This window comes from Podarcis filfolensis (genome assembly GCF_964270895.1).
Source record: "Podarcis filfolensis genome assembly, chromosome: 3".
NCBI lineage: Eukaryota > Metazoa > Chordata > Lepidosauria > Squamata > Lacertidae > Podarcis > Podarcis filfolensis.
In genome coordinates, this window is record NC_139606.1 from 30224019 (window position 1) to 30245383 (window position 21365).

A 21365-nucleotide genomic window follows, 5' to 3' on the forward strand; every position below is an offset into this window, starting at 1 on the left:
CAGACCTCTCTGTGTGGCCCTTGGGACAACAAGTTGATAACATCCTTGAACTCTGGCCAGCTAAACCGAGTGAGGGTCGCCAATGGGTCTCAAAGCCTCACTGGGTTAGGGGCTTCCCCTGCATGCGAAGACGAGCTCTGACGGATTGAGTGGACGAGACCAATAGTGGGTCCAATGGCCAAGAAGGCGGTTTCTGCATGTGCTGTAGAGGGAAGTGAGGGGCAGATGGGGCTCGCCAACCTGGGAAGGTAGCCCATCTAGGAGAAGGAAAACTCCAATCCTAAACGTCCACTGCCTTGCAGGATATCTTCCGGAGAAGAAAAGGTAAGGAGTAAGCCCTACACCAGGGGTCAGCAAACTTTTTCAGCAGGGGGCCGGTCCACTGTCCCTCAGGCCTTGTGGGGGGCCGGACTATATTTTGAAGAAAAAAAATGAACGAATTCCTATGCCCCACAAAGATGCATTTTAAATAAAAGCACACATTCTACTCTTGTGAAAACACGCTGATTCCTGGACCATCCGTGGGCTGTATTTGGAAGGCGATTGGGCCTTAGTTTGCCTACCCGTGTCCTACACAAACCCAGAGAGGAGTCCCTAAGGCAGTTAGATGGCGGCTAGTAAGCCTCCTGGGAATTCAGGCAGCCAAGCTGGTGCCAAACATATTGCTTTGATTTCCTTGTCATCTGGGCAGTTCCGGGAGCAAGCAAATAGGAAATGCATCAACCCACCCCCCCAAAAAAAAGAGGTCTAGGGAGAGATTTGCATAAAATTTGCACATGATTTGTATGTACAGCTGCAACTTTAGAAATAATTGGTATAATTTAAACAAAAATGTGTTTTGCTATAGCAGGAATGGCTATGACCATATGAACTGTGTGCCTGCCCAGTCCACTGCTATGACGGGCAACTTCAACCATCACGCTATGCCTCCATTCTCATAATTCTTAATCTTGAAAATGGACCTGGGTAGAGCAGCCCTTCAAACAGAGGGCTCCTTCAAATACAAGGCTGTTCTCTATAAAGCAGGGCACATGGCCACTCTAGAAGTAAACCTCACTTTCCCTTTAGTAACTGCTTCGGGTTCCAGCCATGTCTAATGGTGTGTTAGATTATGGCCATGTCTGTTCATAACCCCATGCATGTTCACGTTGTCGCTAGCTAAAATTGGTTTTATATGAGAGCTTTCCTTTTCTGAGTGATTTGAAGTATGTTAAGATATACAGTGGTACCTTGGGTTACAGACGCTTCAGGTTACAGACGCTTCAGATTACAGACACTTCAGGTTACAGACTCTGCTAACCCAGATTTAGGGAAGTTTTTAATATTTAATGCTGTATTGTTTTTAACACTCAATTGGAAGCCGCCCAGAGTGGCTGGGGAAAGTCAGCCAGATGGGCAGGGTATAAATAATAAATTATTATTGTTGTTGTTGTTTTATTTACTGCGCAGGGTTGATTGGCTAGCAACTGTGGCATCCCAAATGGAAGATTCGTGGCAATTTAAAAAGCTATTCTTTTGAAAATAATAAGAAGTAGGACGTCGAACAAAATGTTCCAGTATAACTTCCCTACTTCCTACCAGGAGCAGTCCAGGGCACTGGTGCACTCCTCCTGGATACTATGGCTATATATCAGGCCCGGCCCACTGACGAGACAAGGTGAGGTGCCTGCCTCAGGCAACAGAAGCCCAAGAAGCAATGCTTGCCTCATAAACCCACCCACCAACAGACAAGTGGGACCAGCAGCAGCATCTGTTCCCTGCAAGATCTCTCGGAAATCGCATAACATCTCTCTGACTGTGAGGTTTTTAAGCAGAGGGTGGGTGGCCACCTGTCATGGATACCGAAGCTGAGACTCCTGCATTGCAGGGGGTTGGACTAGATGACCCTCGGGGTCCATTCCAGCTCTACAATTCTGTGAAGATATGCCAGCCCTAGAAAAACACAACAGTTCAACTGTCAATTTGGCGAAACTATCCTGATTAAAATCTCCATAACCACCTCAGAATTTGACCCAAGGTCGGTGGAAGTTGCTGCGCATATTGTAAACTTGTCCCTATATAAATTGCCATCAATGCGTTCCCACCCCCCGCCCATTCAGCACACATGGATGTGTTTTTAGGGCCCCCATGTCCCCTTTCTGCGGTACAAGGATCTCTCGATCTAATTTATTGTTGGCCTGTAAAACAAACTCTCCTGTTTCTTCCCCAGTGCTATGGTTGCTTAGGCAACTCAGGGGCTTCCGATGGCAATTCCTTTTGTGAGGCACATTCCTCTCCAAATAGCGCAGCCCCCACAGATTAGCAATTTCCCTGTCTTTTTAGCCATGAAGAGTGAGCAAAGTCTGCCCCATCTTTTCTGTCAGCGGCATTGACCCTGTGCCAAGCTGAGGTTAATGTTTGCTGACTCTCTCCCACTGGAATGTAAACAAGAGGATAAAAAAACAGGATTTGACTAACCTCTCTCTTCTGAGATTGCTAGAGGTGGCAATGTTGCTTCCTAGAGTATTGGCAAAAACAAGAACAGGCCCTTCTAGTCATTCTTGTTAGTCTTCAGAAAACAAAAGGAATTAAAGTGCAACATAGAAGAAAAGCTTTCCTGGCTTCTTCCAAATACTTTCAGCCAGTGCTCCTCTGGAAATAACATCCCCTAATTCTGAGGCAAACTTCCCAGTTCGGAAGGAAGTGTCCCAAACTCTGTTTTCTGAGACTCAGACAGATGTGGCCTATTTGAATTACTTCACATTTTGACACAAGGGAAACTTCTCTGATATAAAAGAACTTTTCAATCCTCTGCAGTTTTTCCTGCAAAATAAACGGCAGCTTCTGATACTGCCAAGTTTTGGACTATTACTGTAGCGTAGGCTGGTTCAGCAGCAAGAAAATCCTCCATGCAGTGTGACCCCCACGAATGCTGTAAAATGCTGGAAAAAGGACCATGAGTTTTGAGTTGCCCTCCACAGTGGCACATTTTCTACAGTTGCCCTGCTCCTGCGAATTGCCACTGGAAAGTGTGTCTGAGGGCACTTCCAGACTGTCACTGTCCTTTCACACAGGATTCAGTCGCACAGCAGCAAATTCAGTTTGCACAATCTACCGTATTTTTCGCTCTATAAGACGCACCAGACCATAAGACACACCTAGTTTTTGGAGAAGGAAAACAAGAAAAAAAATATTCTGAATCCCAGAAACAAGAAAAAGCAAAAGCAGCGATACCTCTTGCTGTTCTGGCTTCTGGGATAGCTGTGCAGCCTGCATTCGCTCCATAAGACGCACACACATTTCCCCTTACTTTTTAGGAGGGAAAAAGTGAGTCTTATAGAGCAAAAAATATGGTAAGTTTATTTGGATCTCGTGCACAACAAACCTACTCAAACTTTTTGCAATGGGCACTGTGGAGGTAACGTTTGCTTACTGCAATATTTTCTAACCTCTCCGCGAATGAATCAGGATGAATGCCCAATAAACAGGTCATACGGAAAGCAATATTTGCCAGGAATTTTTCTTCCCTCCATGCAGCTGCATTCCTGACAGCTCACCATATGGAGGATTTTCTAGCCCGGTAAAACTGTTCTGCTAGTGGAAAGTCCTCTTTCAGCTCTCTTGTCAAATAACGTCTTAAGAATTATACATCTGAAGTTAGGAAAGGTTTGAGTATCACCATGACCAAGCCCTTCAACAACATTCTCAGGGCAGTTTGCAAAAATTAGTTTACCTAGGGCGTTTCCAGGCAATTATTGCTGTTTTGGGGTGGGATTCAATCACATACCAGAAAATTAAGGTTGCACGATCATGGCTGAATGGCAGTTCTTGTGCAACAAGCTCCTTCCCTCCTCCAAAAAAAACAACCAGACATTTTGCAATACTGAAAATGACAGGTAAATGAACTGAAAATTGTGGGAAAGTCCTTGCCTGGCGCAGCATTGTATAACCAAACAAATCTGAATGGATGCTCAGTAAATAGCTGGCATGATCTAACCTCCCTGCACCCTTTGTGCAAACAAGCCAGGATCAATGAGCAATAAGCAGACCACCTGGAAACAATCTTACTTACATAATTTGCATCCCACATCTTCAACATAAATCATTGGGTGGGCATATTTCACTTATATGTAGATGAGGAGGACCTTTTTCACAACAAAGGCCACACACGCCTCTCCCATCTATGCAAATAAGGGTCCTTATCAGTGCCCAATGACCTATTCCAGCCAGGCAAAAACACTCCAGGAGGATGTGAAGCAAGCCTGACGAGAGGTGTGGGCTGGGAAAGAGGGTGCAGCTGGTGGTGAGGCCTGTGGGGAGTCCCAAGGTCAGAGATGCCTGAAGAGCTGGATACGGCCCCCAGGCCCTCCCCCCTCCTTTTTCGTCATATATTTTAGATTGTACTCCTGAGGGTGGTGACTGTCTTGTACTTATCTATCTGTAAGCTGCTCTGAGAGCCTAAGCAGCTGAAAGCCTGGGTTTTGAAAAAAACCCTTAAATGTAGCAAAACAACGACAAATTCCACAAAACTCATGCACTGCATTTCATATCTACTCGGAAGCAAGTCCCACTGAGTTCAACAAAGGCTTATTCCCAGGGAAGTGCAAACAGGATTGCAGCCTTAAGGGTTGAGCCCCTCTTCCTTGACTTCAACAATCTGTGGATTGGGAGCATTTTGAACGTAAAAGAAGAAAACAGCTACACATTTGGTTTTTCAGACTGGTAACAAAACAGTGGATTAGCTAACAGAAGAACAGCTTTCCTGTTACTGAGTACCTTGAGCACTGTCATTCTTCACTGAACACAGTTTATTTATTAATCCACCCTTCTAACCTGTGTCTGCACAAGGAAAGCCACTTTTGCCATTATTTAAACATGAGTGGAAAAGCAAGAGGTGTCTGGCATTTGCAGCTGAATGGACTTCATCCAGATTTTTAGGTGCACACCATGTCTAAAAACCAATCAAACTCTTTCCAAAGATGATATTAACAAAAACTGATTTACTTGATTGGGGAGGGGGGCAGCTGCCCCGCTGCCCCTCCTTGGCTATGCCAGGGTCTCGTTGACAATCGCTCCCATATTTTGGAATTATTTGCCTTCTGAGTCTCTGTTGGCCCCCAGTCTTGCTGGGTTTCATTCTTCATTTATCTGCTGAACCAGCCCAATATATAATGCAGCGGTGGCTAACGCTGTGGCACATGGGCCAGATCCTGCATGCAAAGCCCCAGAAAGCACCCTCCAGGCCACCTCCCCAGGTTTCCCCCAGATTTATCTCCCAAGTGCTCTTCTGATCTTTAGAGATCGGTCTCCAAAGATCAGGCAGAGTGCTTTATCTCCTGAATACAGATCCTCTCTCAAGAGTAACAGAAAGGCTATTTTATTTCACAACTTAGCACTAAGCACCACATTATAAAGCAGGCATGCAAACCAATATGACTTGGAGGGTGTGTATCCATGTGTAAAAGAGGGGATAAACCTTTGAAAGGTTTTGTTTCTCTCCTGCTAGGGGGCAGCATTGTCATGAATACAGTAAATACTTAACTATTCCATGCTTTTATGCAGGTGGGTGGCAGTGGGAAGCTAAGTTAAATACATTTGATGTACTTAACACCTTCTTTACCATGACCAGGCAACACAAAGCCACTAAAACAAGTTCCTGTTTCTAATAATACCTCTACAAGTGAGAGGCAGTATGATCAGTTGCAGAAGCAGAGAATCCTCAAGGCCATGCCTCTCTTTCCTGTTCAACAGTCTAGCAGCTTCCAGTTGCAGTTCTTACCCCACTCAACACTCTGAATTTCTTCTGTAAGTTCAGAACCACCTTCATCGTTTTCTTTGCAAAGCTTGATTATCCTCTTGCTAGATTGCCCATGCTATGTAAACAAGTGGGTCAGCTGGAGGCGTAGGCAGGTTTGATGCAGGGGGAAAAACCAATTACCCTTTCAACTTCTTTCTGTACAGCACTGGGCATTTTTTTCTTTCCAGTGTGAAGTCAAATTACGAAGGAATGTGAAATGTTTAATGTGGTCGCTGAAGCACTACAGCATATATTACACGTTCTGGTCAACCAGAGGTTCAAGCAGGGAAACGCTTATCTTGCTTGTGAACTGCGTCTTGAATTACACAAACATGTGCAGCCATATATCTGTGCCCGTTTTAAGACAAGAACAAAGGTTTATACATGTTCATGCGTTACAATGTGAACATGTGGAGAGCATGTGTGATGAATTAACTTGGACCTCAAATGTAACTCCTTAATGCAGCTCTAATAAGGGATGGCATTTTGAATCTGGCTCACTATGGAACCCTTTTTAAAAGCGCAAAATGGATGAAGTTAAGAAAATACAGTAAAAACAAAACAAAACACTTATTTCATTTTATTTTTATTGTTAGCTTTTCTCTTTTTCTGTATTCCCTGTTTTTGTTTATTAATGACACACCCACCCACCATGCTATTGTTTTTAAGATTCGGTAAAGAGTATGTTTCTGTCATTGCAGTAGGATCATAAAGTTATGAGTTTACCTGAGCTGAGACATTTGTCTGAGAGTGCAAAACCCATCCACACATCCGCACCAAATATTTAAAGCAGATTGTTGTTGTTTAGTTGTTTAGTTGTGTCTGACTCTTCGTGACCCCATGGACCAGAGCACGCCAGGCACTCCTGTCTTCCACAGCCTCCCGCAGTTTGGTCAAACTCATGCTGGTAGCTTCGAGAACACTGTCCAACCATCTCGTCCACTGTTGTCCCCTTCTCCTAGTGCCATCAATCTTTCCCAACATCAGGGTCTTTTCCAGGGAGTCTTCTCTTCTCCTGAGGTGGCCAAAGTATTGGAGCCTCAGCTTCAGGATCTGTCCTTCCAGTGAGCACTCAATATAGCTTCCCCCTAAAATCCTGGGAACTGTAGTAGTTTACCCCTCACTGAGCTAGAATTCCCTTCACTTTTAACAAACTGCAGTTCTCAGGATTCTTGTGGCAGGTGGAGGAGAGTCATATGTTTCAAATGCACGGTGTAGATGTGAAAATACATTATTAAACCCTTTATCTCCCCCCCACCATAACCATATACTTCTTTGAAGTATCAGTCTTTTCCCAATCCCTGATTGATGAATAGAAGGCATCAAAACTGAGCTTAACAACATGTACTAAGCAGTAATCCCTATGGAAAAACAATGCTAACTTCTGAATAAACACGCATAGAACTGTGCTGCAAATTACAATTGTGGCCTAAGGCTTGGGGCAGCAGGGGAGAGCTAGGTTCCAGATGCAAAACATTGGGAGTGGGATAACCCATCTCCATCCAAAGACTTACTGTCTTTAGAAATGGGCTCTTTGCTGATCGCAATTAACCTCGCTTTGCAGCTGGATTCTTTCCAGCTCTGCCAAGGCAGCAGATGACAGCAAGAGAGGCCTTTCTGAAGCTGGAGTTTACTTTTAATCACAGCCTGCACATATGTTGAATGTTGGCAGGCTTCCTCACGGAGCAGCCTGCTTGTGACGGGCAAAGCTGAATAGCAGGAGGTGATCAGAACACGCAAGAAGCTTCTTGTCTGTTCCCGGGAGACGCACAGAAATAGCTTCCTGTTAACTGAACCAAGGTATCACAGGTGGGGGCGAGTGCGGGTGGGGAAAGCCTATTAGAGGGATGTGCCAACATGCAGCACAGTCCTGGGCGATTGAGATCTGCAATTCGTTGACCACTGTGTTCTATTACGGGCTCCAGGATTGTGGCAGACAATCTCAAGATTCTCCTGCTGAGCTCAAGGGTGGGGAAGCTGTGACCCTGCAGATGTTGTTGGACTACAACTCCCACCATCCCTGACCTTTCTTGTTTTTCCCTTTAGGATACCTGGTTTTGCACCGGAACTAAGCTAACTGTGCAAGACCTATCTTCATTATGTCCCAAGGGCAGTGTTTGAAATTGACCAGGTGCATTCTGCACCTAGCTATTGGCCACACTAGCAGCACATCCAGTAGAATTTTATCCATGCTATTTTATCTGCACAATCAGAATGAATTTCAGGAACCAAAAAAGTTGTATTGGAAAACATGACTTTTAAGCCTTCTTGCCCCCAAATGGCAACTGGACATTCTGTTTTGGCGACTATAACCCTGGTTTAAGGAGCAATTTGGCGCCTAGCTTATATTTCTGAGTTTCTAACACTGCCCAAAGGTGGGGAGAGATGTTGAGGTGCAGGGTCAACCAAAAGCATTTTGTTTTCCAATGTAATGGACCCTCCTACCATTCTTTGTGCAGAAGGCAACCAGAGTAGCTTCAGCTCTGGCAACAGGGCATCTTCTACTGCACCTGAGGACAGGAAGGGGGTGCAGGGCATGTTCATAGGTGGGGACCAATGGGGCACTGCTCTGGGCAAGCTCCCACCTTGCCTACCTTGCTTCATACAACCAGCCTGAGAGGTTGGCCTTGGCTGTCAGCTCCCTCAACGTTAGTCCAAGTTTTACCCTTTTAGAACTAGTGAGAGGATGGGGACAAAGCTAGAACGGGTTGGTTCCACCTGCCATTGGCTCTGGCTCCACCTACTGTTGGCCTCCATGCATTACATCCGCTGCCAGCCATGATCGTGTGGCACCAATCACTCTGCCCTCCATCACCTTGCTTCACAACCCCCTCAAGCATTTGCCCTCGAAGCAGCCACCTCCTTCTACCTCATGGGATTGCCAATCCCATAAAGCAAACGTTTCCTGGAGAAAAAGTCCTTTAATCCTGCCAAGCATGTGAGCAACAATTACTGATTTCTCACTTGCCAGAAACGGATCGTTTTGGAGAGGCCCCAAAGCGCCACCATTTCAAGGTTGAGGTTTCATGGAGGTTTTGAACTGACAGACAGCCCAGCACCAAACCAGAAGAGTGAAAAGCAGACGCCATCTCCCAATAGAAAGAAGCACTGGGTTGCACAGGGTTTTGTGCTACATTTTCGCTGACTGCAGTGCGCCATGTGCCAAAGGCAGAAGCCCATGATTCTTGGAGGCTAACTGTGGACAAATGGTCAATACATTGGCACAGAAAGCAGAATGAATTGCAGTGACTGAATATCCAAATTCCAAAAAAAGCCTCATTAGGATGTGGATAAACCTTTAGCTAAGCTGTTTGCCACTGATGTTAACTGAATGAGTGACCTAGAACAGGCTGAGGGTGATATTTTTAATGGCCCAGTGGGCAGAAGATGCATCCTCAAAACTTTGGCAACTTCTTCATACCTCCTGAGAACACTACAGTAGTAGATAATAAAACACCTGATCCAAGAGACATCTGTTACCTGTCACTGAGAAGCCAAGTATTATTTCTCCATGTGTTTTACCTTGCCCCCATCATATCTCATCTTGACCACTTCATTTATCAAAGAATCATAAAACTGTAGAGTCATCTAATCCAACACCTTGCAGTGCAGGAATCCTACCCACAGCCATCCCTGGGTGAGCTCAAACCATCAACCTTCTGGCTAACTGGCAGAAGCAATGGCCCCTTCTGGCCTTTTGCTGTTTCCCCTTTGTCCATTCACATCCATCCAGCACTTTGAGTGCCCAAGTCATTCTCATGTCATTCTGACAATGCGACTCTTTGCCTTAAATCTCTTTGCTAGTTTCCCATCCACTCCTGGATCCCGCCCTAGTTTCTTGTCCTCCCCTTCGAAAGCTACCATGGCCTTGCTCCTGTTTATGTCTCTACACTTATTTAATGACAGCATAATCCACTCCTTTCTCCCAGAACTTAGTAAGAATAGGACATTGCAAAAGCACGTTTTTTAAAAAAAGCATTAGCTTTCCTACATCTTTAACAAAATGCTGTCTTAGAAAATCCTTTTCTTTACAAACGTAGTGGAGTCCAATGAATGCTAAATATTATTTTCTGTTGTGTAAGCTGTAATTTAAGGTACACTGACACCATTGCTATGGAAGTTAAAACACCCACTCTCTCATTGTCTAGGCAGTATAGTAAACTCCAATTATTTATTTAATTCAGTTCTTAATAGCGGCATATCAAATTTCTTTATTTATAACAAATATCCATATAATCTGGGATTTTTACTCAAGATCTACCTTCCAAACAAGATGGAGGGCACAAGGAGAAGGGGACGACAGAGGACGAGATGGTTGGATAGTGTTCTCAAAGCTACCAGCATGAGTTTGACCAAACTGCGGGAGGCAGTGGAAGACAGGAGTACCTGGCGTGCTCTGGTCCATGGGGTCACGAAGAGTCGGACACGACTAAACAACAAACCTTCCAAACATACCTGCAAACATACTCTAAGAGCATTTACTCAAAGGTAGTAACACTGAGCCACAGAACAGGTAAGTATTTGAGAGGCTGCAGCTGGCCATTGGAAATAATAATAATAAAAAACCAATAATAGTAAATATTAATATAATAATAATAATAATAATAATAATAATAATAATAATAATAACAACAATAATAATTATTATTATTTACTGTGCTTCCAATATTAGGATATCATCTACCAACACAGAGGAAAGAAGAGGAACCAAAAAAAAGAGAGAAAAGCGCCACGTGATCAGTTTTCTCTAGCCAATTGGAAACGCCGCGGGTTGACAGGCAGTTCCGGCAGGGTCAGACGGAGCAACGTTTTAAAGGCCGCGGCCCTTTCAGCCAATGGGAACAAAGAGGAGCAAAGGAGAATGGGAGGAAAAGGGGGGGCGGAGGAAAAGGAGCGGCATCGCTACTGGTTCCCGCGTTCGGCAGCTCTTTGTTGCCGGAACGCTCAGCCAATGGAGCGGCAGAGTGGGCGGAACGTCGCCGCAGCTTCCCGCGGTTTCTTGGCCGCAGTTTAATTCGATGGCAGGCGCCGGGTGGGGGGGGGGGAGAGGGTTCCGTCCTGTGATTGGGCGGCCGGGCGTTCTGGCGCCAAGTTCGAAGCGCATATAAAGCAGCAAGCGGGCCGGGGCCTCCTTCCCACTGCCATCCGCACCCAGCGTCGCGAAGGGTTCCTGCCGCCGCCGCCTCGCTCTTCGCCTCGCTCGCTTTTCTCTCTCGCCCGCCACCGGCCATGATCTCCTCGTCCGCCCGCAGCCCGCTCTCGGCTCGCAACGAGCAGCAGCGCCTCAATTCGCGACTGCCGCCGCTGAAGGATTTGGCGCTGAAAGACAAGGAGAACACGGTGGGTTAAGAAGGGGGAACCGGGAGCCCGTTGGCGGGCTGGGGAAGAAGGGCTTAATTTCCTTCCCGCGCAGTCCAAGCGCCTTCCCTTAGCTTGATTAATGCGCCCAGGACAACCAAGGCCTTTTTGGGGGGTGGGGTGGGGGAGGGGGAGTCGATCCCCCTCGTTATCCTTATGCCCCTTAATTAGTCCTCGGAGCTGCCTTGCAGCATAAAAGTCCATGACGAGTCGTCAAAACCGAGCCCCCCCCCCACTGAATCAGAATTGTAGAGTTGGAAGGGATCCCCCCCCCCGAGTCATGTAGCCCAACCCCCTACAATGCAGGAATCTCAACTAGATCACCCCTGACAGATGGCAGAAGTCTTGGAGGTCTTCTTCATTTTGGCGCTTCCTTTACTTCATTAAAAAGGAAAAGCGACCTCCCTCTGTTCTGCCTTCGCACCCTAAAAAGTGCGCGGTTTTAATCGGTCTTTTGTGTCCCTCTTCTTGGGGTCCTGCAGCCTCCGTCGCTCAGCGCTACCCGGGTCCTGGCGTCCAAAACGGCGCGGAAGATATTTCAAGAGCCCGGCCTTGAGGCGGTGAGTCCCACCTTGGGAGGAGGAAAGGGGACTTGGTGGGGGAGGGGGAGCCATTTATGGGGGGAGGTGTTAAAATGGAGGGCGCGCTCGCTTGATCTCGGGGGTCGTTTTGTGGCGAGGCGGCTTCTGTTCCCGCCGTCATACGAGTTGAAGGGGGCGCTGCTTAGCCTCCCCGGCTGAGCATTTGGCGCCAAATGCTCGAATTATACAAGGGAATTATACAAGGGAACAGGAAGCCCCGACCGCCCCCAGGAAAGGGTAGGGCGGGGGTTGAAGCATTAGCCTCTGGGTTGCTATAACCGACATTTTCTCCTAGGTGAAGTCCTCTGCCCAGCTTTCAGCCTTTAGCTTTAAGGCTTAGATTCTCAGTCTTTCTACTTGTCATTATTAATTAGGTTTATCTGCTTGCCTTCTGTGACTGTTTCTAGTGGTTCATAAACGTAAAACGAATGCGTGATTAAAACACACAGCAAAGGAAGCAATTCTGTCAGAAGCACTTCTGTATAAAACATTCACTAAAACAAGCCCGCTTGTTTTAAATTTTAAAAGTTGGATCAAGATCAAGTTTAGGGGAAAGCATGGCTGAATGAGCTTGTCTTTAAGCACGGACAGAATGCCAGTATGGGTGGGTATGTCCTTTAGGTTCTTAAGTCTCCAAGAGAGACTCACAATGTATAAGGGCATCCAAATTACGATTATATATGGCTGCCCAATTAATTTTCACTCTTAAGTCTAGCCTGTTTTACCTCCATCCCATCTGCTTTGCCCATTCCTTTTGTTTCTAATTTTTTGTCAAAATTCTACCTGGGTTTAAGTCAAACGTCTCTTTCCTAGTGTCTCACTCCTTGGTAATAATCCTGCCCATACTTGTGTTATGCATTTTGCCTCATAACTAAAGTTCCTGATGTAATTCAAGTTCCACTCCATAGCTCCCTTGTCATTGTTTTAATTCAGTCTTATTTCCTTAATTCATTTTTAAGCCAATTGCCGCCGCCGCCTCCTCCTTCTTCCTCTTCTTCTTCTTCTTCTTCTTATTATTATTATTATTATTATTATTATTATTTGCATGCTGCCCATCTGACTGGGTTGCCCCAGCCACTCTGGACAGCTCCCAACAGAATATTAGAAGCATGATAAAACATAAAAAAACTTCCCATTAAAAACAGGGCTGCCTCCAGATATCTTCTAAAAGCCAAATAGATGTTTATTTCCTTGACATCTTACAATGGTTTTAAGCTTTCCATCACCTACCCAGCCCATGTGCTAAGTCAGCATTTTTGTGTAGAACCCTACTCCTTTTTCATTTCCAGAAAAGAGAGATTTGGTGCTTGCGTTCATGTATTCGAGGAATGGGTTGATATATTACATTTGTGACTTTAGGATGCACCTAAAGGAGTGACACAGCTGCCTTCAAACAGTGTACAAGATGAACCTCTGCTTCGGGAGAATCCCAGCCGGTTCGTCATCTTTCCCATTCAGTACCATGACATTTGGCAAATGTACAAGAAAGCAGAAGCATCCTTTTGGACGGCTGAAGAGGTGAGAGGCTTGTGTTCCTTCCTTCCTTCTAGGTTTGAGCGGATGCAGGCATGATAGCAGACAGAGGTGCATTGCAGTCATATAGGCATATTTCAGATTCTCCCTTAACATTGCTGCATTTTCATTGGCTGCTTTGTACATTTAGGTGGACCTCTCCAAAGATCTCCGGCACTGGGAATCCTTGAAGCCTGAAGAGAAATATTTCATTTCACACATCTTGGCGTTCTTTGCTGCAAGTGATGGCATTGTCAATGAAAATTTGGTAAGTATGCAGAATAACTTCTGGGTTCCATAGTAACTTAAAAGTACCACCTTCATGTTTCCTCCTATCCAAACTACCGTAGATTCTGGCGTATTAGGCGACTGGGCGTATTAGACAATCCCTCAAATTGGCAGCTGCAATTTGGGGATTTGTCTTATAAGCCCAGTTGCCTAATATGCTGGGCAGCTCCATGCCGGGAGAAAGTTTAAAGATGTGAAAGCTTTCTGAGCTTCTCAAGTCTTCATTAGGCAAATGGAATATTCAGTTCATGAATGTGTATCCCATGGCTTTTCATATTCCATGTTTCAGAACTTGAGGGTGGCATGGCTATCGGGGTGGATCTACACACAGGAAAAACCCACTATAAATAAGTCAGAAATTAGATCATTATAACAAAAGGGGGAAAACCCCTATGGAAAATTGTGTTGAAAAATTCTTTGCTCTCTGGAGCCATCTGGTGTTGTACATTTATAACACATTCAAATCATTGTTTCTTTTACTAATGTAGCTGAGTCCCAGGTTTCCTCTTGCCCAAAGAGAAAGAGTTATGAAAAGAGTATTGAAAACCCAAGTCAAACAATAGGTTTTAGTGTCCTCCTTTTTGTGTCCTTCTCACACTATTTTTCAACAAGGGTACAACAATTGCCTTTCAGTAGGTCAGAATTTGGGTGATATGAGTTTTTGCTGTTTTGAAAGCTTGGATGAAAATAGTTTCCTGCTACTCCTAATACCTCAATTAGATCTTGAAAAATCTTAAGGCAAGTTAATACCCTAAATTTCCATTCCAAAAAAAGTTAAATTACCTTATATCCTATCTGGGCGCTCCCCCCCCCCCCCGCTGTAATATTCCACTTGCAGAGATGTTTTTGAATCATGCTATCTCATTACTTGACCAATATGCTGCTGCATAATCTGGCAGCTGTCAAACATACCTTGCCATTTTGCTGGTGAAGCGTGTATGTTATGTCCTCTAGGTGGAGCGATTCAGCCAAGAAGTGCAGGTCACAGAAGCTCGCTGTTTCTACGGCTTCCAGATTGCCATGGAAAACATCCATTCAGAAATGTATAGTTTACTTATTGATACTTATATCAAAGACCCCAAAGAGAGGTTAGTGCTGTTTTGAGACAAATATTTTCTTATTCTATAGTGATTTTAAAATAAATAAATGAATATGCATAAATATTTTAAATACTGAAATGCTTCAAAGTCTAGGTCATTTTTTAAAAAAGTTCGTGCTTTTTTAACTTACTAGCATTGTAGAAGGACACTTGATTCTCTTACAAAATGTGCAAAAAAAGTCCTACCTATTCAACGTTCTTGTATTTTTCACTGCAATAGAGACTGTGAAACAGCATGGGCTTTGGCTGTATAATTTGCCTTGATTTCTTTTAGTTAGGCTGCTTTCTCTAATTCCTGGGTTCTAATCCTTGCTAATTTCTGGTCTCTTCGTTTATCGGCCTAAGGGAGGGAGGGCTACAAATCTCTCATTACAACAGATTGTACACTTAGCTGTGTTATTGTATCATTTTAGGGAATTTCTGTTCAACGCAGTTGAAACCTTGCCTTGTGTTAAAAAGAAAGCCGATTGGGCCATGCGCTGGATTGGGGACAAACAGGCAGCATACGGTGAGTGTTGCACTCAGTTCTCCTTTCTGGCACATCCATCCTTTTCCAGCATCTGACAAGTCTCATCACCCAAATCAACGGGCTTTTCTCCCAACAGGAGAACGAGTTGTAGCCTTTGCTGCGGTGGAAGGCATATTCTTCTCTGGCTCTTTTGCATCTATATTTTGGCTGAAGAAAAGAGGGTTGATGCCTGGGCTCACTTTCTCTAATGAACTGATCAGCAGAGACGAGGTAAGGCTTCGCACTTCCCATTTAGCTAATCAAACTATTTTCTTCCTGCTCTCTCTGATGCTTAAAAGGCGTAACACGAAAGGAAAAGGGATTGGGAGGGAGGAGGAAAAAGAAAGCAAATGTGGCAACTAGTTCTTAAAGAATTCTTAAATGTTTTCTGTATGGCAGGCAGAGAGGGAAGAAAGCTGCCTGCAGCTGCTCCTTCTTTGGCTGATGGACAGAACCGGGGGGGGTGGTCCTCTCCCTTGCTATGGTACTCTTCCTGGGAGTCTTAACTTCCCTTGGACCCCTGGTATGGCAAAAGCTGGGGTGTTAACCCTTCAGCTCTGTAGCCCCAGGGCAAATTGTAGGTACCGTTTGCCTTCGCTTTCTGGAAGCCCCCACCCCAGGAAATTCATTTAAATGTTTCACAGTATCTAATTATTATTGATGACTTGAGCACATAACTTCCACCTAAAGGTTAATTCTGCTAGATGGAGGAATGTTTGAGAGGAAAGCTCACTGAGAATGAAAATGAATTTAATTTGCACTGCTGGCAGCCATGGAAAACTGAAGATCGCCCAAAGTATTGTTCATATGGAACCTATGCAGAAATCTTATTACTTGTTACAGCCACTCTACTGTTTCAGGCTTTTCAGGTTTGCTGATGATACAGAGGAAAACTGCATTCCCCCCCCACCCCCCAGCAGTTCTCTGAAATATCCCAATTATTTTTTTTCCCAGGGCTTGCACTGCGATTTTGCTTGCCTAATGTTCAAGCACTTGGTACACAAACCATCTGAGGAAAGAGTGAAGGAGATAATCACTAATGCTGTCAGGATAGAACAGGTAATTGGCAAGTTTTTCTGGTGGTGGCAAAAAGTGCCTGCAGAAAAAGGGGTACGGGAAGCTTAAAAGTTAGCAGGGCGTTAAATTGTCTAGATGGTGTAGGATTTGCATACTTACATACTTGTTCACTTAAATGCAGGAATTCTTGACGGAGGCACTGCCTGTGAAGCTAATTGGCATGAATTGCACTTTAATGAAGCAGTATATTGAATTCGTAGCAGACAGACTGATACTGGAACTAGGTTTTAACAAGGTAAGTTCTGTGCTGTTTGCCTCTTAAGGAATGAACATTAAGCAACTGCTCTCTGGCTCGTTAGTGGAAATTTGTGATTAAGAAACAGACTAATTCAGGGGTGCAGTTTATTTATTTCAATTTATATTCTGCCAAAATGCACTCAAGGTGAACATGCAGTATAATGCTTTTTTTGTACATAAGTCATTTTGATTATCATTTTCAAGGGATGTTCCCTTTTACATATAACTAAACCTTCCATCCGTGACTTGTGGATTTCATGTTCTTAATGCTAAATCTGCTGGGTTCTTTTTGCAGTGACTCATTGTTATGCTTGCATAGTCTTGCTTAATTTTTCTAGAGGCCCTTGGTCTATTGATTCTTTTTATATTTACAAAGCAAGGGTCCGTACTAGTAGAGAGGAGGTCCCTAAATGGTTAAGGCATAAATTTGCACTTGTTGAATCAAACAAAAACAAAACTCCACTTGGTCCAGTACTTCTTGCAGTGATTCCAGTAATCTGCAGGTCATAGGTGATCCACGAGACATTAGCCAGCTAAACAATGATGGACGATGGTCTTGCCTTGCTCTGCTCAGTAATTAATAGGCAGGTTATACGTGAACATGTACCATTCAGGGTAAAGGTAAAGGGATCCCTGACCATTAGGTCCAGTCGTGGCCGACTCTGGGGTTGCGGCGCTCATCTCACTTTACTGGCCGAGGGAGCCAGCGTACAGCTTTCAGGTCATGTGGCCAGCATGACTAAGCCGCTTCTAGCAAACCAGAGCAGTGCATGGAAACGCCGTTTACCTTCCCGCCAGAGCAGTACCTATTTATCTACTTGCACTTTGATGTGCTTTCAAGGTGGGTGGGCAGGAGCAGGGACCGAGCAACGGGAGTTCACCCCGTCGCGGGGATTCAAACCACCGACCTTCTGATCGGCAAGTTCTAGGCTCTGTGGTTTAACCCACAGCGTCACCCCCTTACCATTCAGGGTAAGATACAGGCAAATAAAAAATGGATACTTCCGTCAGGGAAAGCAGGAGAGAGAGAGCAGATGGGTCTTAAGAAATTTAATTTTATAGAACTGGAATTCAGGTGGGAGACTTACAGATACAAGCTGTGGGATCTAAAGATAGTATGGAATAAATAGAAACCAGGATGCTATGGACCAGGAGATAAGAGGTGTAAAAGTACTGTATTTACTTGAGTCAAATGCACCATCAAACCAATGCACACCTCAATTTTCAGAACCTTGAAACCAAAAAAAAGTATTTGCTGGCGAATGTAAATGTGCAATCGAGTCTAATGCGCACCCCAATTTTCACAACATAATTTGGCCAAAAAAAGGTGAGCATTAGATTCAAGTAAATACGGTAGGTTGTTTGGGATTAGATGTTAACAAGGTTATTTGTATGACGCTCAGCATTTCCTGTCAGATTGTGTATCCTAGATAAGACCCATAAGTTGTCAATTTTATTTGTCTTCAGATATTCCAAGCTGAGAATCCATTTGACTTCATGGAGAATATCTCACTGGAGGGTAAAACTAACTTCTTTGAAAAGCGTGTGGGAGAATATCAGAGGATGGGGGTGATGTCGAAGCCTACAGACAACTCTTTCACTCTGGATGCAGACTTCTAAATTGAACCCAAGACTGTTTTGGGGTTTGCTTGAAATAGCTAGCAGTCTGTCCAGTTGTCCTCAAAATCCTTGCTCTTATAATGTGTGGTGGTACTTTAGAAAAGTTTGGGAATTTTGTTTGTTTCCGGTGCTGATAAATGTATTTGTACAATACATGGGTCGCTTGATTATCAGAAATATCGGTGCTTGCTGGTCTGTTCCGTTATCTGGTCATAGGTCACCAGTAGTTCCTCCACAGAAAAGCAAGTTATATGGGGTGCTGTATAGAAAATGGCAGCTTCAGGGCCTCTTCTATGGGTTGTAGACAAGCTGCAGAAGCTACATAACCACGTTGCCTCTTAGCAGGTTTTAAGTCTTTATTTACTATTTTAATAATTTGTACATAAATATGGCACTTTAATAATAAAGGTCTGTCCTACAATTCCTTGAAAAGGCTGTGGTAATGTGGGAGTTTAGAATGAACTCTTTTTAGACTGCTTTTCATCTTCATTTCTCTGATTTACTTGCATGTAAATTAAATACCCAAAGTGCTGAAATGAAAATCTCTCGGATGTGTATAGCTTCCGATAAAAGTAGACTTTGTATAGAAGTAAAAACTTGAATAAAGCTCCAGTTTTCAAACTGCTGGATCAAATGCTGTTGAATTGCACCTTTTTCTCTCTTCCACCCCCAGCTTTCCTTGTTGGGCTTTTAAAACCTGCTTGGTTGAGCCGCAATTGCTTCTAGCCCTATTCTGAATGACCAGTGTTTTGGGATATAACTACTGTAAAGGCCTACACTTCCTTCCCATTCGGGAGGGGGGATGGTGAGGTATTTCTGGCAATGACCTCGATGTGTGTGAATGGCTGAATATGAACAACCGTTGAAGGCAAAAGGGGGGGGGAGTGGGCAAATAAGTAAATTGAGTTTGCTTTATTGAAGGGGGAAAGCTTTATTATACAGACTTATGCAGACTTTATTATACAGACTTATGCAGACTTTATTATACAGACTTACATAAAGCCATCAAATTGGTGTACAAGTCTAAAAGCAATGAAACACTCTAAAAACCTTAAAATGAATCCAGCGAAATAAAAACAAACCATTGTATGCGCTAAGAACGGAACAATATCCTCATATAAAGCTGATATTCCATAAATGTCTGGGTTACGACTCGGGGGAAGCCAGCCTTCCTAAACAAAACAAAACAAAAATGACTTAAGTAGGTGTTTCAGATATTGTGGGAGGAGTAATACATTGGGCGCAAAATGAAGACTGCAAATAAACTCCATGTGCTCTACATGTATGTAGGGTCCCTGCACTAGCCTGATGGCAAGCTCCTCCCCATAGCCACTCTCCATCTTGCCCGTACTGTCACCAGGTGAGTGGGTTCTATGTGCATCAATCACACCTGCTGTTCACAGTGACTGCAGAAATACATGTTTAGCTGTAAGCCAGCCAGTTTTTCTACATGCTAATGTTAAGCCTTAACTCCTGAAAAGTGTGGGAAGAAGTATCACAAGATGGGAGAGATGTCAAAACCTACAGACAGGTCTTTGTCAGCCCGTTGACAAACATCTCTGCAACTTGGAGACGAGAGCTTCTTAACGCATTTTCCTCAAACCGTAAGCATATAAATATTGTGAATAAAAAGTGCTCTTTATTATAAACTGTTGACTTAATGGAACTCTTGCGACAAGTAGCAGCCAATGGAATACTAAAGGGGGCATTCATATATTAGATTTCAGTGTCTGCCAGCATGGCCAATGGCCAGAGATTATGGGTGTGGCAGCCAATATCTGAAGTGCCATAGTCTTCCTACCCCTGGGTTAGATTATGGCCACCATAGTTGCACAGAATTGGGTATTCTAAATTTACATGGCTACAAACTGAGCTAGAGGACATTGCCTACTGTCACTTTCTCTGAAACCTAGAGCTAGGTCTTGCCATGCATCCTGCCAAGGCTAAAGGGAACTGGCTCTGATTTTAATTTAAAGCGGCAATCCAAATGCACTGGATTGGAAGCCCCTTCTATAACCAGAAGGGAATACTTTGGATTGTGACATTAAGCTGCCTTGTGTACATTCTAATGTTCTTTATGATTTACAAGTCCCATTGGAGTAAATTCTACTCTATCAATTAGACTCCTTGATATTTCTCCTTGCTATTTCTCTGTCCCTTCAAAGTATTGGTAAGCCTGGGTGTCCTTTTACAGTGGTACCTCGGGTTACAGACGCTTCAGGTTACAGACTCCGCTAACCCAGAAATACCGGTAGTACCTCGGGTTAAGAACTTTGCTTCAGGAGGAGAACAGAAATCATGCAGCGGCGGCAGCAGGAGGTCCCATTAGCTAGAGTGGTGCTTCAGGTTAAGAACAGACCTCCAGAACGAATTAATTTCTTTTTTTTTTTTTTTTTTTTTAAATAATATTTATTGAAGTTTCCAAAATACAGAAAGAGAAGAAAAGAAATTATGAAGATACATTCAGAACCTTATTTTCAAACATCCACTTTCTGGGACTCCCCCCTTCCCCCACCCCTACCGTATTCCCCTTTCATATTGTTGTTTCCACAAGTTCTGTTTCTGATTTAAAGCACAATTTATATACCCCATTGTTCAAATTTAAATTTATACAAACCTTATGCAACACCCTTGATAAAAAAAAGCAAAAGATCTCTCCCCGTAGCCCGCCCCCTTTTCTTTCCACAATGTCCCCCTTTTTTCCCATTAAAGTAAAAGCACACAGAATAAAAGTATAAAAAAAATAAGAAATATATTAGAAAAAAAAAAACCAATTCAGAAAATAGTTGCAAGCCTTTGGATTCTAATTCTCCCTCCCCTTCCCCGGTTTAATTTCCCTTATCCTCCAATCTATGTTTCCAGCCTGGAAGTCTTAAGTCCATCAATCCCATTTTTCCCCCAACTCCTTGCAGAATTATTTCCCATTTTTAGGATTACTTTTTAAAAATTAATTCCTAAATCTTTAAAAATGTCAAATTATAAAATTCCCCCCATTGTTCTTTCAAGGTTATAGTCCAGCTTCCTCTTGTTCCGCTGCTAAAACTTTCTTATTCAGAAGTTTAGTAACTCTACATGGGTTGTTGTTATTCAGGAACAAAAACTTGCGTTCAGTCCCTTCCTTCTTCAGTAAAGTATTCTGTTGTCTCCTTTTAGTCTAAACACCCTGTAGACGAGATTCAGTTTCAGTTTTGCAGCTTTCCCAGGAGATAACCAGTTCTGTGAAATTCCGAAGTGTTGTATTTTTCCCGGCTTACGCCCATCTTTGTAATGTCCCGAAGCTCCTCTAGGGGGGTTGTTGTGACTTTGTTT

The 21365-nt window shown here is 43.8% G+C and overlaps 1 protein-coding gene across 1 annotated transcript; it reads left to right on the forward strand.

The window, feature by feature from the left end:
• Nucleotides 1-10827: 10827 nt before the first annotated feature.
• On the forward strand, nucleotides 10828-18690 carry RRM2 (ribonucleotide reductase regulatory subunit M2). Its single transcript, XM_083607357.1, has 10 exons — nucleotides 10828-11116; nucleotides 11617-11694; nucleotides 13075-13233; nucleotides 13379-13495; nucleotides 14470-14603; nucleotides 15028-15122; nucleotides 15220-15353; nucleotides 16077-16181; nucleotides 16321-16434; nucleotides 17904-18690. Exons 1-10 carry the CDS (start codon nucleotides 11006-11008, stop codon nucleotides 18054-18056), a joined length of 1200 nt encoding a protein of 399 aa, XP_083463483.1. The 5' UTR covers nucleotides 10828-11005; the 3' UTR covers nucleotides 18057-18690.
• Nucleotides 18691-21365: the final 2675 nt, after the last annotated feature.

What these genes read in the sequence shown, in the direction of transcription:
- RRM2 (XM_083607357.1), top strand. Translation starts at nt 11,006, where the DNA reads ATGATCTCCTCGTCCGCCCGCAGCCCGCTCTCGGCTCGCAACGAGCAG. An exon ending in ATCAAAGACCCCAAAGAGAG is followed by an intron (nt 14,604 to 15,027) that starts GTTAGTGCTGTT and finishes GTATCATTTTAG; the next exon opens with GGAATTTCTGTTCAACGCAG. An exon ending in GGACAAACAGGCAGCATACG is followed by an intron (nt 15,123 to 15,219) that starts GTGAGTGTTGCA and finishes TTCTCCCAACAG; the next exon opens with GAGAACGAGTTGTAGCCTTT.